The sequence below is a fragment of the Chelonus insularis genome, unplaced genomic scaffold, assembly GCF_013357705.1.
Source record: "Chelonus insularis isolate UGA/USDA-ARS -01 unplaced genomic scaffold, ASM1335770v1 contig_70_pilon, whole genome shotgun sequence".
In the NCBI taxonomy this organism is placed as follows: domain Eukaryota; kingdom Metazoa; phylum Arthropoda; class Insecta; order Hymenoptera; family Braconidae; genus Chelonus; species Chelonus insularis.
Genome location: NW_023276716.1, coordinates 913,207 through 929,691, shown reverse-complemented (window position 1 = coordinate 929,691; position 16,485 = coordinate 913,207). Strand labels below are relative to the sequence as shown.

Below are 16,485 nucleotides of genomic sequence, written 5' to 3'. Positions count from 1 at the left end.
ATTAACAATAGTACGGAAAATATAGTAGTGATAATAAATTAAGGGAATAAATTGAGAGAAAAATTCGTCTGACGTAAATAATACTGTAATAATATAAAAATAAGGAAATTTATTTCAATAAAAATAATGGTAAACTGTAGATGATTTACGTAATTTCGCATCGACAAAAAAGAATTAAGTGTGTTTGTATGTTTCTATGTTTATATAAATCCCAACGAATGAGTGATAGCAAAGGATAGAACAATTATATTGTGGGGGATTTAAAGAAAGGTTACAAAAGTCATTGTTGCTAACTTGTCTTCGGATTGCCTATTTAAAAAAATGTATAAAGTTAAATTTTAACATTTTATTTGTGAATGAGGGAAAAGAGAAGAAACATTTATTTTTTGCTAACAAACGTGTTTCGTTTTATGCAATAAATTACCTATTACCTCTTTGTATTACCACTAAACTACCCTCAAGAAAATTTAATCTGTTATAGTAGGTGCATTATATTATACATTTTAACAAGGAAATCGATAAAGAATATTTTGTAAAAAGATATAAAATGCTATTAATTATTACTTTCTATTAACATCGTATTTTTTTATAAAAAAAAGTATATATTTTTTTTATCGAATCAATAGTAAATAGAATTTTATGTTATTAGATTTGAAAAATGAAGCATATGTTGTTTGTTTACTATGTAGGTATTTGAATAAAAAATGGAAATTCTTTCATTCTATTCGATATTTATATCAATTCAATTCTAACAGTATTTTTTATATTTTTTTTATAAATTGTTTTTCTCTTTAATGGCTATTCGTTCCAGCAAATGAAGGCTTGCTTTTAAAATTCACTGTTTTTTCAACTGTGATTGTCATGTGTTTAAAAAAAATGAAAAAATTCATTTTAATTTATTGTATAGTAGTGTGTTTCAAAATCTCAATTGCAATTTCATATTATAAAGTATTTCCTGATGACTCTTCAGTGTTTAATAGGGGTTGATAAAGTAGCTAAATTCACAATTTATTGTCATGATTATTTGAATTAATTAATAAATCAATTAAATAATTTATTGTATTTGTTATTTTGAGTTTTTGGCAGAGACCTTTTATGAAAAAAATTACTTACAATTTTCAAAATCATACCAAATAATAATTTTCAGTATTATTGTATATATATACATAAATTGTTTGTGATTTTACATTTAGAAAGTAGATTGATTCTAGTCTTATGTGATCAAAGAATATGAAAATAACAACAATTTGTTAAATTAAAATAGTTTTCTTTGTTAAATAAAATTAAATAAGTACTAAAGAATTTTGTTCTTATTGTAAAGTTCTTAAAGTTCAAAGAAGTTTCAAAAAGAAACTTTAATAAATTTTTTTTTATTTATTAAAATTAATTCTTCAAGCAATTCTAACGATGCTTATATATTTTTTCATATTAAGTACAATTTAGAGGAATAAATTTTAATTATTATCAAAATCTTAAATTATTTCATGGTTAATGATTACGGAATCCTTGGGTAGAAAATAATTAAGGAAACCTTCGAAGGAAAATGGGTCCCTAAAAAGTTTTATTTGAAACCCATGCTATAATTTTCACTTTAGCGCCTTGTAAAATCTTGATAAAAATTTTTAATGTTTCAGTCTAACTTAAAGCAAAATCGTTAATTAAATTTTATTTCTTTAGCAAAAAAAGTAGCTAAGATCATTTATTTCATTTGCACTTATATGTATTCAATGATTTATAGTTGGAAAAAATCAAATTTCTTTTTTTTATGACTACGATTTGAACAAACAATAAAAACACTAGAAGAACAAACTTTTGACATACTATCCAGGCCATCAATCACATTTTTTTGCTTATGACAATGCAGTTTGAAAATTTCTAACAATTTTCAAGTATTGTAGTTTTTCTTTTACTCAATATAAAAAGGTGTTTGTAATAAAATTCTTGCAACATTTATTCTTCAAAAACTATGTGCATACTTCACATAATCAATTATTTAAAAAGAAAATCTATATCAATGAAAGAAAATAATTTGTAGTTTCTTTTCTTTTGTTAAAACTTCTTCCAACTAAGTATAGGACTTTTCTGAAAATACAATGCAAAATTTTCCATAAAATCAAACGATGCAATTGAAATATTTTCTCAAGTGTAAATTCTTCAATATTTTTCTAAAGGGGCCATTAAAGGTTTCCTTACAAAAATCCTAAAAGAATGTGGGAATCCTGATAAGAAGAAAAAAAAGCTCATAAATTTCTCTACTGAACTCGAGCAGCTGTAGAATAGTCTTCAAAATGACATCTTGTCAATTTAAAACACAAAAAAAAAATTCTAGAAATTCATAACAATTTTTTTCAAACAATTTTCTTCATTTCATGGTAAAAAATAAAATAACAACACAATTCTGATACAATTATCCAACAGAGATTAAGAGTAACCTCAATAATATCTTAACAAAAAAAAATGTAAAAAATACTCTATTTAACTCCAAGGGTTGCTACACTGAACAATGGAATAATTTTTATTCTCTTACAAGTCCAGCACAATTATTCTCACAATTTATTAAATATTCTCTACTGCAGTTTTTAATAAAATAAATCCGGTTCAATAAATCCAAACGTTTTGAACGAATTTAATTTTATTTTATAAAATGAAAATCCAATTACGTAATCAACTGTCTCTTAATGACTTTTAACATCCAACATTTGATACAAAACACTTATGAAAATATATGAATTTAGAAAATACAAAATATCGAATCAAGTAAATTGACCACATGTTATTATTCACCTGCCTTGTATTCATGTTCACATGGATGAGCTTACATTCATTTTACATGCTCCATAGTTGCGAATAATAAAAGCAAATAATCTATCGAATCTGTACGTTCTTGAGCATTGGCAAGTTACCAGGCGACAGACAGTTGGCAAGTGCAGTTGAGAAAGGCTACTCTCTCTATAGCAACGAGTACACAGAAAAGTAAAATACATTTTCAAAGTTCGATTTAAAACTCCTGATTGATTTACACGTTTCAGGATACACAATATATTAGCTAAGTTTTTTTATTCTTTTCTCTATTTTCTTTTCACAAATCCCATTCATCTCTTTTTTTTGGTAGCCCACAAATATCATGAACATCTCAATTAGACATTTTCAACGTTTAATTGTGCTTTTTCCTAAAATAAACTAATATTAACTTTAATTTTATTATTATTATTAAATTTATTTAGTTTATTTCTATTTAATATGATGAATAATATTTTATTAATAGTTGAATTTTCTTCATCTATAGAAATGGTATATTAATATACAGATATTCATAAAATAAATAAAAACTGAATAAAATGAAAATATTTTGATAAAGTTACAACTCATAAAACTTGTATTAAACACTAGAATTTAAAAATTAAAGAACATTAAACACATTTTTAGTTATTATTGAGAAAAAATAAAATATGTATTATTGAATTTCGATGAACTAGAATACTCTTTCATTTATTTTAACATTTAAATTAAAAAAATGTTTTAAAAGGTTTACGTTGATCTTTTATATTTCAGTAAATTAAAAAAATAACGAATAAATTGAATTCCTATTTCTTCTGTAAAAATTTGAATGAAACCTTACGATAAAAGACAAAAAAATACTTGAGTGAATCATTTGAAAATTTATTAGCTACTCTCTGAAACAATTCTTCAAAAATTTTCCACAGAATTATGTGCTTTTAAAGCAGAAACTCACTTTTAACTTTGAGCATTTATAACTTCCAAAAGAACGATCGTATATTGATCAACGAAGACCCGTCAAAAGCTTAAAGTATTCTTTATTTAACCTATTATTCAGATTAAACGAAAAAAAAATTTTTCATGCTTTTAAAAAACCTCTTATTTTATTTAACAAGTCAAAGAATCATTAGACCTATTGTTATTCAATTCATTACAAAGTAATGAAGATCAAAAGAAAAAAAAACTTTTTAAAAAAATCTACTTAAAGTCTAGGAATTATAAAGCTCCAAAAAGCATTCTAGTTCATCAAAGTTCAATTATTAAAAAGCAATTATAATCTTTGAATTTTAAACTCTGGTGTATTTATTTAGATGTATCAACACTGTTAAATTAAATTGAAAAGACTCCGTGTACAGATAAAATAGTTATGAGTCCTAATTGTTGCATAGATATATAATAAATTCGTTGTTTCATATGGTAACCGAAAAAGTTTTATCGATCAATAATAAATGTGAAGGCAACATCTGGTAAAATCTCAAGCAGCAAGTCATTTTCAAAATATTAATAAAAAAAAAAATATTCACGTTGATTTTGTTTCTCTCTTTTCCTATAACATATTATTAAATTATCCAAAAGTTGTGCGGTGCATATTTTTATGAATCTCCAATTAATTTATCGAGTCAGTGATCTAATAAACGTGAAATGACGTGTGCGATAAGTCATGTGAAAATGATATTTCATCGAAGTGAATACGAACTATTAAAAATAAAGACAATTATAAATACAAAACTTACCTGTATATGATATCGATAAGTTGACATACAAATAAGTATTTATTACTATTATTGTATATGTTCGTTGACTATTATGTTAGAAATAAAACGAAGAAATGAAAACAATAGAACTTGAACAAAATAACAATAGAACCCCTATGAATTCCTCATTTTTATTCTAGCACTTGACGTGGCAAGCTCTCATATTGGTGAGGGTTGAAAAGAAGCACGGGGTAGAACGGGAGAAATGGCGGGAAATGCGGGTGGGTAGATCGATGGTGAAGAAGGTGAAGCAGAGGTATTTGGAAACCAAACCCTAGATACGATATTGACCCTTTTTTCCATTGACATGACATTCAAAATTTTATGTCCACCAACTTTACCAAATCTATGTGCACATTTTAATCTAATCTACCACATCTCATTATCGCTGCATGAATATTTATAGCTCTGAAATAACGTTTACTTATTATCGATCAAGATGACACACTTCGCTTTATAAATTTTATAAATAATATCACACCATTTATTTTTGACATTCGACAACTTTTAGTATTTTTTTTCCTCTGATAAATATTTCTTCAAACTGATTTCCTTATGCTTTTGATTTTTTTAAAATGAATAATTTTTTTCTACAATTGTATTAATAGCTCCAAGACTCATTATTGAATAAACTATTCTTGTAATTTTTACAATTTCTTATATAAAAAATTAGCTTAATAAAATTTTAAATATAAAATTATACAAATACATTAATAAAAAAATAGTACGAGAATGTAGGAAATTTTATGAGATATAAAAATAAACATTTGTCATTTATTTATTCCCTATTCCAACTATGCACTATAGGTACAGTGTATTCTGTTCTATGCAGAGGAGTTTTTGAATACGCTATAGATTCAATTGGAACGGAATTGTTATGCATATTGTTAACGTTTTGTTCTGCTCCAAAATAATCGTTTCGTGATATTTTTAGTCGAATATGCGATTTACCCTCCTCGACCACCTGAAAAAAAAGGAAGTTCATATTTTTATTAGCAACAGTCACAATATTCTCAACCACCCACAAATGGAAAATAACTGGTGACGTTTATTTTTTTTTTATGCTGCTGTAATTTTGTAAGGTTGAAGAAAATGAAGAGCTTGAAGCGTTGAAAGGATAATTTTGTTAGATTCTACCCTTCTACTATAAATCGATCGGATGTGAAGTAAAAGAAGGGAATATAACTGATCTCTAGGGTAAAATATATCCTGAAAATTTTTTTATGAATCAAGTGTTTTTTTTTCATATCAGTGAATTATTGATTTATTCATTAAATTTATATTTAATTATATAATGATAAATATACTTAATGAATAATTTTATTCTAATTAACGGTCAATTTTTTAATGCATTTATAATATTATTAAACCATATAAAACATTCATGCCATTTAATATTCATGAAAATTTTTATTTTTACTTTTTCAAAAGATACTTATAATAATGTTAACTTGTTTTTTTTCGTTAACTTTTTTTTTTATTAAATTTTAGTTTATTAAATCAATTGTTAAATTGTTCGAATAAGGTGATGTTTATTCAGACAGCAAGTTAGGAAGTTAGCTAATTGAATCATAATATTATACGTTTCGCTGAAACAACGATGAAAAATCTCACGAAAATCCAAGCAAAATGACCTCTTAAGGATTTCAATAAATTATAGAAATATTTATAGCAGAATTTTGTTATGGAAAATATAGATAAATTCTTATCTTAGAATTAACTTTATTGTTTTCGGCAATAAACAATCTAATAAATAAATAAGGATTTATGTATTTAGTAGTGCAAGAATTTTCTCGATTTTTCAAAAAGAGTCATTTTACCCCAGGGGGTTGTCTTGCCCCAGTTTCTCTTTTATTTACATTATAATTCACACTCTGCATTTACTAAGGATGAAATGGCAATAATGAAATCTGCTATCTTTATAAAAGATTTTTATTCGCTCCTTTATTTTTTTAACAAAAAAAAAATGCTATTTTCAATGATTAATTATTGAATAAAACTTCTTTTATATAATTTTTTTTCTATTCTGAAATGATGTAGTAAATTTGTTTTGTGTTTTATTCCTAGAATTTGTTTTATACGAAAATATGAAAAATACATTTCATCTCAATTCTTTCTTTTTTGTTTATACAAACAGAAAACTGTTTCAGCAATAAAAATAATTTGCAAAGTTAAACTCAAGAAAATGTATCTGATTTTTTATTTACCATATAATTTATCTTTTCAAAAATTAATAGACTAAAGTATACACTAATAATTCTCAAGTATATTCAACATAAATAAATTACACAAACTCTTCAAGAAAACTTTATCCCCCCACCACTGTTTCATCAGTAAAAATAAACAGAAATTATAGCAAAAGTTACCAAAAAAAAAATAGCTCTCTCCTTTTCACTCTATTAATTATTAACCATATATATGTACTCTAGGAACATTTCCCACAAGAATCGTCATCAGATATCACTATTTTTTATCACTATTGATCCAAGTCCAATTCATTCATAGTAATTCATTTCAGAAAGAATAATAAATTGATCAATTGAAGATAATTACCTTAATTCTTACTTTTCTATCTTCTTCTTCTTCTTCATAAACCTCAGGTACGGAATATCTGACATTTTCTCGACTACTTCTCCAGGGTTCCTGATGATCATCATGATGATCTGGTAATTCCAGCTCAATGGTAAAAGGCCGCTGATTATGAGCATAATGGTATGGATATCTCTCACGATACCTAAAAGAAATAAAGACCATCGTTGAATTTATTTGTAAATTATTTTTCGAGGATATGAAAACGGCCTTTGGGATTCAAAGGTCATACAAACACGTAACTAGAAACCGATTGTTCTTCACGATTAGACTAGGTTTAACGATAGTGAATAGTAGCTACCAAGAGTCTGTAATTACCGAAGCCTTGTCGCTCAAAATAGACCTTAAATGTAGACGCAGTCTATCCAAAAGTAGGGCGTGTCCATATTCACGATCGTATATATTCGCAATATATACCTGTATGTACAACCCTGCTGTTACAGCTCATATTTCACTCATGACAATATGTGCAAAGTTCGCGAATCGAATCCCAATTCATGCATAAAGCTTACTAGTCGAAACTTATTGGCTCACAGTTTGCTGTTATTGCTGATGCTTGATGGGATAAGATAAGATTTAACTAATTATTAACTTGCTTTATGACTTTTATACAAACTATACTATTTTCTCTTACTGTATTTTATTTTCTATCTTAGAGTGTCTCTCTCTCTCTCTCTCATATTGTCCAAAACTTTCTAACGTTGTCCTATTTTTCTTGATTTAAACTCAAAAAAAAAATATTTATGTACTTTTATTTCAACTGAATGGAAAAAGTGATTTTAAAGAATGAAAATAAATTTGTTTTAGGTAATTGACAATAGACAAAAGTAATTTTTTATTAAATAATTTTTAATTGAAAAATCAATTCCGAAGACTGTTGAAAAATTAAGCTAATATTATATATTTATGGAACCGAAGAAAATACATTTATGAATTATTTTTTCCTATATTTTTTATGATAAACATATTATTATGATATAATTAAAAATTATTATGTACTCTGAATTGTTAAAAAAAAATATATGTTGAATTCAAGTTTACTTTTTCATAATAAAAGAATTCAAATAATGGATATTAATTGAATTATTTTTGTAACTATTCAAATTTTTTCATTTATTTATATCCTCTTCAAGAGTACAAATGTTCTATAACAAGGACAGCTACTTCAATTAATGATATACTTGTCGTTGCAAATTTAAAAACATTCATTATGATGTTGTGATATTGTTTTGTGGTCAATAAGATGGAGAAAAAAATAAATTTGACAATAATTTTAACATTTCGCTATTGAAATGACCTATTTAATTTCCATTCAAAAGAAATTCGATATATTCTAGATTGAATTTGATGAAGACATTTAACAGATCAATACAATTGACAATAATTTGCCTTTTTTCATCTTCTATCTCCACTTCAATAAGACAACTCAATTTCTAAAATGGGTTTTTTTTCTTAAAAAAGGCACTTTGAATTCTTGCACAATCTTGTGTTAGTATTGATACCAATATATTTTGAATTCGAGTCTTGATCTACTTTTTTAACGATAAAAGACGTCTTTAATAATGAAATTCCTAAGAAATTCAATAGATGAACGTGTAGTTTGACATATATATACAAAAAAAAACCTTTGAAAAAATGTAGAATCTAATTTACAGATGCTAGTGAATAGGCAATGACTGGTTTATTTAAATAATGCTAGTGAAAGTTTATTCAATATTTAGGAAACGAATGCTTTCATTCATTTATTGGCATGTCACTTATTATTGGTGTATTGATCTTTTCCTATTCCTTTTTAATATGACTTTAAATGTCAAAAAGTTTCGATTATTAATTTTTTCGATAACAAAATCCTTCAAAAAAACCGTCAATTAAATTTAATAGTAAACTCAAAGTTGAACTAACTTTAGTTAACTAAAAATTTTTTTAATAATTAAACAAACTAGAGAAAGTTATAATTCTCCAATTATTTAATATAAAATTTTTATTAATTAATTTCAACGAGGATTGAATTAAATTGAATAAAAAAAAATTATCTTGTTAATACATACTCTTAAAAAGTTTGGAAAAAATAAATACGTCGTATGTAAATCACGCTGATAAATTCAATTAAAAATAAATACGTATGATTTTATTAATCGGATTAACAATACATTACTCACTTTTCATGATTATAACGGGATTTAAATCGTCTTCTTCGCAATCGACGCCTTGGTGAATGAGGAAATAAATGCCATTGTGGTCTACGACCCCAATGCTTTTGACGATGATATTTCAGAGATTTAACAGACTTGTATGCTTCTGATAATTGCACGAACTCCATTAAAAAGACTATGAGCGCCAATAGAAATAAAAACTATAAAACAATCAATCATACGAATTTTTTTCCATCTTCACAATCAATGTATTATATTTTTATATATAAATACATACTTTTTCAATTTTTTTTTTCATTGATTTATCGATGTGAAACAAATACGATTAGTGGAATATAATCACAGACAAAAAATACACTACCATTTTATGAACATTTAAAGCCCCCAAACACAGTTGTAGAATTTTTACAGTAATTTGTTTAAAGTTAAATAGATTTAGAGAAACTTTAGAAGATCAATTTAATTTAATGCTGTTGCTTGTCTAACGATTGAATAGTCTTTACTGAAAAGATTGTATAGTAACTTGATTTTATACTTCCCCCCATCATCTTTGAGATAACTGATGTATTAGCTTTTCTACTGAAAAGTGAAATTTTTATTTCTAGTGTACTAAAATGTATATGGAGACAATTTTAATTTATCATCTTTAATGAATTCATAAAAACTAATGATCTTGTCATCTGTTATTTGTGTAATTATCTGTGTTAAATGAGAATAATTATTTCTAGTGAAAAAATACACCACTACATAAATCATCATACTTCTATTAACAGGTACAGCTATTTTGACTATACGGCATTTGTAATAATACAATAGAAACAGGAAAGTATTGAAAAAATATGTACATCAATATCTATAGAGTTATGACGATAAAAAAAAACATTTTATGGTGAAAGTATGGTCTTTTTTGCACTTTTAAATTTCTTTTACCACTATTTTATGGGCATATAACTCTAGCGAAAGTCAAGGTAAGTGTAAAATTCTACTGTGGTCTTTGAAATATGCTTGGTAACTTTGTAGTATTAAATTACTTCTAAAAGGCGTTAGAATTTTAAGCAACGTATTTTTTACATTAGAAATTGCTATGGGTATTTTATTAATACACCGACTATTTAAACAGATAAAATTGAATTATAAGAATGTGAAGAAAGAAAATAAAATTCGTGTTGTATAATTTGTCAATTATTCATCTTCTAGTATTATGTCTACTAATTTCTTGTGCTTTGAAAATAATAACCCATAGAGGTAAATAACACTTTGTGATACGATGCGAAATTTTTTTTATAGTCGAGTGAATTTTTTGGCTTATTAAACTACAATAAATATAAATTTATGGTTATTTATATTGAAGTGATAATTATAAACTATTTATTACAGCACTTATTTTTACGGAATAGTACGGACACAGAATTTTAGCATTTAAAATATTATTAGCATAGGAACCATCTTATCAAAAAGAATCAAAATTTACTCTTATTCAATTTAAAAATATCTAAAAATATTTATGAAGTAAGATTCAAAAATTTTTTCTTTCATTTTTAAAAACTTATAATTAAATAACATTTTCTAGCAATTCGTTATAACATTATTTTTAATCGGATACATCTATTACATTAATTAAAAAATTGTTTAACAATATTTTTGTTTAGTTTGCAAAAATGAATAGTTCAAAAATGCACTAAAAAAATTATAATACTCAATAAAGTTCCCCAATCTGCAGGCACTAAAAATTGCATCAAAAAGATTTTTATCATATTTGATTATAAATATAAAGTATTCTTATAAATAATGACTTCCAAGTGCTAATAGTCAATAATAGTTAATTACTTAAAGGAAGAGCTCAACATTAGCACTACTGTTAACAACAAATACAAACTAAACTACTTATCTTACATTTAATATTGTTAATAACACAGTCATAATAAGCAATAAAGTACAATGATTACAATACAAATTAGAGAGTAAACCAATCGAGACCTAGCAATGAAACTTAGTTTGATGTATTTCTTTTTTTATTGCCTTAGCCATCAGCTATATTTAATACCAACTCCATCTCGTAAAATCATTGATCAGATAATGTATGACAATTATTGGAGTCATAATAATTTAAGACCAACTTTGTAAATTTTTTGAAACTATAACTTTCATTTTTTACATTTATTATATCGATAATTTGTATATTAAAATAGTTGAAAATGATTGTGTCAAAAGCGTAAGAGTAACATGTCTTACTAGATAAAAAACATGTAAAGATGGATCAGACAACAGTTATTATTTATGAGAAGACATAAAAATTCAATAGTTTTATCGGAATGAGATTTACTTCAATTATATTAATGACTAGCAGTCTATTCCTGAATTGGCTTTCTATTACGACTTTCAAATAAATATCGTATGTTTGGGGATTTTTTTACGAAAGCAGTAGTTCATTAAAATTAAATATCAATGTCACAGAAATATTATAAACGCGTACTTTCCATCGTGAATTTAAATATTGATGTTTATATTAAGTTTCTACTGCACTATATTTCATGTTGGAACTTGATTTAGTTCGATGCAGTCGGTTGGTTTCATTTCAAGCCACCAATCATTTGGATAATGGTATTTTTGCAATTCGATACCCTCCCGGGGAACTGGAAGAAGTCGACCTCCAAACTGTTTCGCTGGTAAGGGTGGAATTACTAATTGAGGTGGAAAACATTGTAGGCTTGGAGATAATTCACAATCTGGTGGTAAAACTCTTCTTGTCCATCCAACTCTTCTCATCATTTGAGTCTAGATTATAAAAAATTATTTCTTCATTATTTATCAAAATTTAAACGTGTGAATATGTTTAATTGAATGATAATTCTCTTTTACATTTAATAAATGGATGGCTCAAATGTATCTTACCACAGAATCTTCTTCAAAGACAAATATTTCAACCCTTGGTGAATAATCATCAGCATCACGCTCTTGAACTCGATATACACCTGATGCATACATGTACGAGGCACTTAGCCCAGCTTCGCGAAAAGCTTTTGTAATTAGACCGTCATCTCGTAATGTATCTACTAGACAGAGTTCAATTTTTCTGGCCCAAGGTAAAGCACTTTCTATTCGAACTTGACCCCAAAGCGCTCCGAAACAAAGAAAATGAACTATGCCAAGTTTTGCCAATACCAAATGGACCCTGATAGGAATAAAAAGTTTATTACATCAGTAAAATCTTTTTCTCTTATTTTAAAGAACGAATGAATGAAAAAAGATTACATAAAAATTCTATAAAACTTTTTTAATATTGAAATTGAAACTTTTTTCTCGAGCAAAACCATTAAAAACTTTCCAATCATCAAAAAAAAAATGCTTACAATCGCTACCTTGAACGGAACTTTATTATTTTAATGATTTTTTTATTAGATAATTCAATTTGATTTGTTTACTTTCTTCTTGTTATTGATTTTGAATATAATGGTAAAAAAAATGTCTTTATTATCAACTACAAGTTAATAACCATCAATTATCTACAGTAGTTAAAAATTTCTTTTACCGATATTTGGTAAAATTTACTCAGTCGGTAATTCATTTTTATATTTGAAAAAAAGTGCGAAAGTAAGGAATAAATAAACAAAAACAATAAATTTATATTTTGTAACAAACCTGAATACTAATTCATGTAATTTTTCGGTGAATTCTTCAGGCATACTACATGGTGGTGGTGGTATTTCTTCTCTGTCGAGATTATACCAAAAGAGTGCTCCGACGAACAGAAAAGCACATGACACTCGAAGCGGCGTCACGCGAAAGCGTCTGCGTGGCCAGGAATTCATGATGGTAATCTAAAAAACAATAATTGTACAGTTGACATACAAACACATGAATGAATTACTCATAAAGTCATGCTCGTGATGTTAAATAATTTTCCAACAAGTTTCATATCACGATCAATTCCATAATTACATACAAACAATATTAGTATATTCTACTGGTTGTTCTGATTAAATTAGTTGCTACCATTTCTGATACTTGACATAGAAAAAGGAAAATAAAGTCTCAAGCAAAAAGACAAATACAGTAAAAACTCACTTATGGTACAAAAGATCTTCATGACCCCCAACAAAGAATTGGGGTCAAAAAGTTAGTTCACAACAATTATCTTACTAACTCTGTCACTTGTATTTTATTGACACGCGAGGGGAATTGAAAGGGTCAATCCTACTCTTTTTCTCACAGCTACACTGTTTGTACCTGATAAATCGATTTGAACTGCTTTATCGACTGTTCGAAGGTAAAAAATTTCACTCATTGTAAAGTGGCGCTCTCTTTCTTTTACCCGTATTTTAAATATCAAATGAAATTTACACAATTTCGATATAATTCATCTTATTTTTTCCAAAAATATAAATTAGAAAATGCAAAATAGTCTTAAAAAAATATCTCAACTTTTTTGATGTAACATAATAATGATATATAAGCGATAATAAAAATAAAATAATTTTATCTTCCAATATAGACAAGTTTTATGTGTTCAGTCACATCTAATTATTTACCCATTTACGTCATATAATTGAACAAACGATTACTATACACTTCTGTCTTGCAGACACATTACAATGATAACATTAATCATTGACAAGTTTTGAAATAACAATTTACGCGTCTTCTTTTGATGATTATGCGTAGTTTTTCTATAATCAATTATAACAACAACTTTCATAGCTATTTGTAAAAAAAGAAACATTCATTAATTGGTATTTTATCGAAAACCCATAAAACGACTTCTTATTTTGGTGTCCTAAGATATATCTGTCATCGATAGCGAGATAAGTCACTTGAAATATTCGTTAACAATTTACTCCAATTCGTTAAATAATTTGTAGCATTCCACTACTTACCATTAATCATTTATTGCATGGTACTATGCATAATTCAAATGGTTTATTTAGTGTAATTAAAGTAATTTAATAGTTAGAAGATATAATTAAATATGATATTTAGAAGTTTAACAATCGTAAAATAATATTTACAAATTATTTATAAATTACAGATAAAATAAAATATTTTTTAATTTTCAATAAATTCTTTACAACATTCTCGTTTTATTAAAATATCCTGGGAATGTAAAAACGATTTATTTATCAGCAATCTCTTCATAGTAGTTAGTGGTTAATGCTAATATCTGCATTGTATGAAATCAAATTTGATAAATGTATGAATCAAACAATACATGCATTAATAATCAGCTCAAGGTTATTATGTACACGCATAGAAAAAGATTTTTCTCGTGGTAATGAACTTTCTTGATGAGAAAACGTAAAGTATCTTCCGCTCTTTGAATAAACGCCGACCGGCAGTTAGAAAGCGCGAATATTCACGTTAAGTAATGCAGTATCTACTTACAAAGTCTCAGCGGCATGTCATTCCCGTCTTGATGAATGATACAATAAAAATTCCCCGTTTTCTTGATCGCATCCTTTATTTCTTTCTCTTATGGAAAGACTCTTAAGTAGGTCATATACTTGGTAAAAAACGTATGAAAATTACAAAAATGTAATTCTTCTCAGACACTACATCTGGCCATTCAATTTATTTTATGAGCAATTTTAAAACAATATTCGTTAAATACACTCTTGTGAATGGTAATAATGCTTGCCATGTAGATTCTTCAGCAGCTGTTTCATTTTTTTATGGAGTATCACTGATGCCAACATTAATCACTGCATTGTCGATTGCATAATGCATCAGCCACTCTTTGATAATAAAAAACGATAATTATTAAAGTTAATTAATGACATTTTTTAATTTAATTCTCACAGAATGAGGAATTTTTCAAGTATAAATGTTGAATAATTGTAGTGTTTTAATTTTATCAGAGTTCATAAGTACTGATTATCTTAATACATAAGTTTTGATTATCCTCACGAAAAGTTTAAATAAGTAATTCTCAATTATTTGAAATAATTTTAAACTAATATTTATGAGGTATAAATGTCATTTTGAGATATAAAATTATGGATTGCTTGGAAATAACAATCATTACTGTCAAAACGTTGCAATAAAGATCACAGGAAGAAACTGGATTGGATATATAGCTTATTAGTAATACAAAAAATTCAATTTTAAATAAAATAGAAGAATGTTTTTTATTTAATAACAAATTATTTATAATATGTAAATATTTATCAAAAAAGAAAATTGTGAATATCAATAGAGATATGAATTTTACCATTTTCCTTTTCTCATATAAAGCTAATTTTACTCTCTCAAACTGAATCAGTGAAAACTACTGCGAATCAGTGAATGTTCACCGATTGCCAGTGCCAATCATATCACTGAAAAAATCAGTCATTGGATTGGCACTGGATATCACTGAATATTAATTGATTCGCAATAGTTTTCACTGATTTAGTTTAAGAGAGTACAGATGCGTTTTTTTACTCATGAAAATCAGTATCCAGTACAAACTCTTTTTATAAATATGTTTACTCTGAAAATTATATTATTGTTATGCTCCTTTTTCTCAGTTGCACTCAATTTCAATTTATTATCTTTCATTTGATTATTTTTTACCATTTTTCTTTATCTCTCATTAATTAAAATCAATAGAAAACTGTTGCTGTGAGTTTTTTTTTTTAATTTATATAAATAAAAATTCATTCCAACGCTTTCCCTGTTCAAGATTATCAAAAAAGCTTCAATTATGAACACGAATGTTATTCATCACGATGGCTATTAATTCAAGAAAAAGTGGTTTGCAGAAAATTTTAACGTAATAAGGTAAATGGTAAAGCAATATTTCCAATCAGAGTGTTAACTCCATTAAAAAACTATGACTGTGTTGCAAACATTGAAATCACTTGAGACTTGTGTCATAAATAAATATTGAATAATTCCAAAGATCAGATGTTGTGAGTACAGTTGGTATACAATACACATCTACCTCAATCTCATTCTTTCTTTTTATCAGTTATTCAGTTCAGTAATTTAACATTTGCACGAGGATATTTGTTCACAAGAAAAAAAATCCAAGATTGATCGCAGAGCACCTGAATGCAAGCGGATTAGTGGTTTATCTGAGCGTGCTTTTATACATATAAAATCTACCATGAGAGGAAAGAAAAAAGGGAAAGTGCGAGGAGGGTGCGAGAGAGGGAGGAGGTGAGGGTGATGGACCAGTATGGGGAACGCGAGTTGCATTTCAATGGGTTCAGCGCGTACGTAAAAGTGTTTCG

At 26.6% G+C, this 16,485-nt stretch overlaps 2 protein-coding genes across 3 annotated transcripts; both read right to left on the bottom strand.

Moving 5' to 3' along the window:
* Positions 1–5,310: 5,310 nt before the first annotated feature.
* Positions 5,311–9,441, bottom strand: LOC118071002 (uncharacterized). The gene is made up of 3 exons (XM_035089932.1): positions 9,281–9,441; positions 7,086–7,266; positions 5,311–5,496 (listed from the first exon to the last, which is right to left on the bottom strand). Exons 1-3 carry the CDS (start codon positions 9,439–9,441, stop codon positions 5,311–5,313), a joined length of 528 nt encoding a protein of 175 aa, XP_034945823.1.
* Positions 9,442–10,876: 1,435 nt separating this feature from the next.
* LOC118070916 (uncharacterized) lies at positions 10,877–13,493 on the bottom strand. 2 transcript variants are annotated; one of them, XM_035089791.1, is made up of 4 exons: positions 13,340–13,493; positions 12,914–13,092; positions 12,167–12,446; positions 10,877–12,049 (listed from the first exon to the last, which is right to left on the bottom strand). In XM_035089791.1, the coding sequence occupies exons 2-4, from the start codon at positions 13,081–13,083 to the stop codon at positions 11,804–11,806; spliced, it is 696 nt and encodes a 231-aa protein (XP_034945682.1). In that variant the 5' UTR covers positions 13,084–13,092; positions 13,340–13,493; the 3' UTR covers positions 10,877–11,803. The 2 variants fall into 2 exon arrangements, with proteins under 2 accessions (XP_034945682.1, XP_034945683.1); XM_035089792.1 differs by having other exon boundaries at positions 13,419–13,491.
* Between the last annotated feature and the right edge of the window lie 2,992 nt (positions 13,494–16,485).

What these genes read in the sequence shown, in the direction of transcription:
- LOC118071002 (XM_035089932.1), bottom strand. Translation starts at nt 9,441, where the DNA reads ATGGAGTTCGTGCAATTATCAGAAGCATACAAGTCTGTTAAATCTCTG. An exon ending in TCCCGTTATAATCATGAAAA is followed by an intron (nt 7,267 to 9,280) that starts GTGAGTAATGTA and finishes TATTTCTTTTAG; the next exon opens with GTATCGTGAGAGATATCCAT. An exon ending in ATAGAAAAGTAAGAATTAAG is followed by an intron (nt 5,497 to 7,085) that starts GTAATTATCTTC and finishes CTTTTTTTTCAG; the next exon opens with GTGGTCGAGGAGGGTAAATC.
- LOC118070916 (XM_035089791.1), bottom strand. Translation starts at nt 13,083, where the DNA reads ATGAATTCCTGGCCACGCAGACGCTTTCGCGTGACGCCGCTTCGAGTG. An exon ending in TTACATGAATTAGTATTCAG is followed by an intron (nt 12,447 to 12,913) that starts GTTTGTTACAAA and finishes TATTCCTATCAG; the next exon opens with GGTCCATTTGGTATTGGCAA. An exon ending in TCTTTGAAGAAGATTCTGTG is followed by an intron (nt 12,050 to 12,166) that starts GTAAGATACATT and finishes TTTATAATCTAG; the next exon opens with ACTCAAATGATGAGAAGAGT.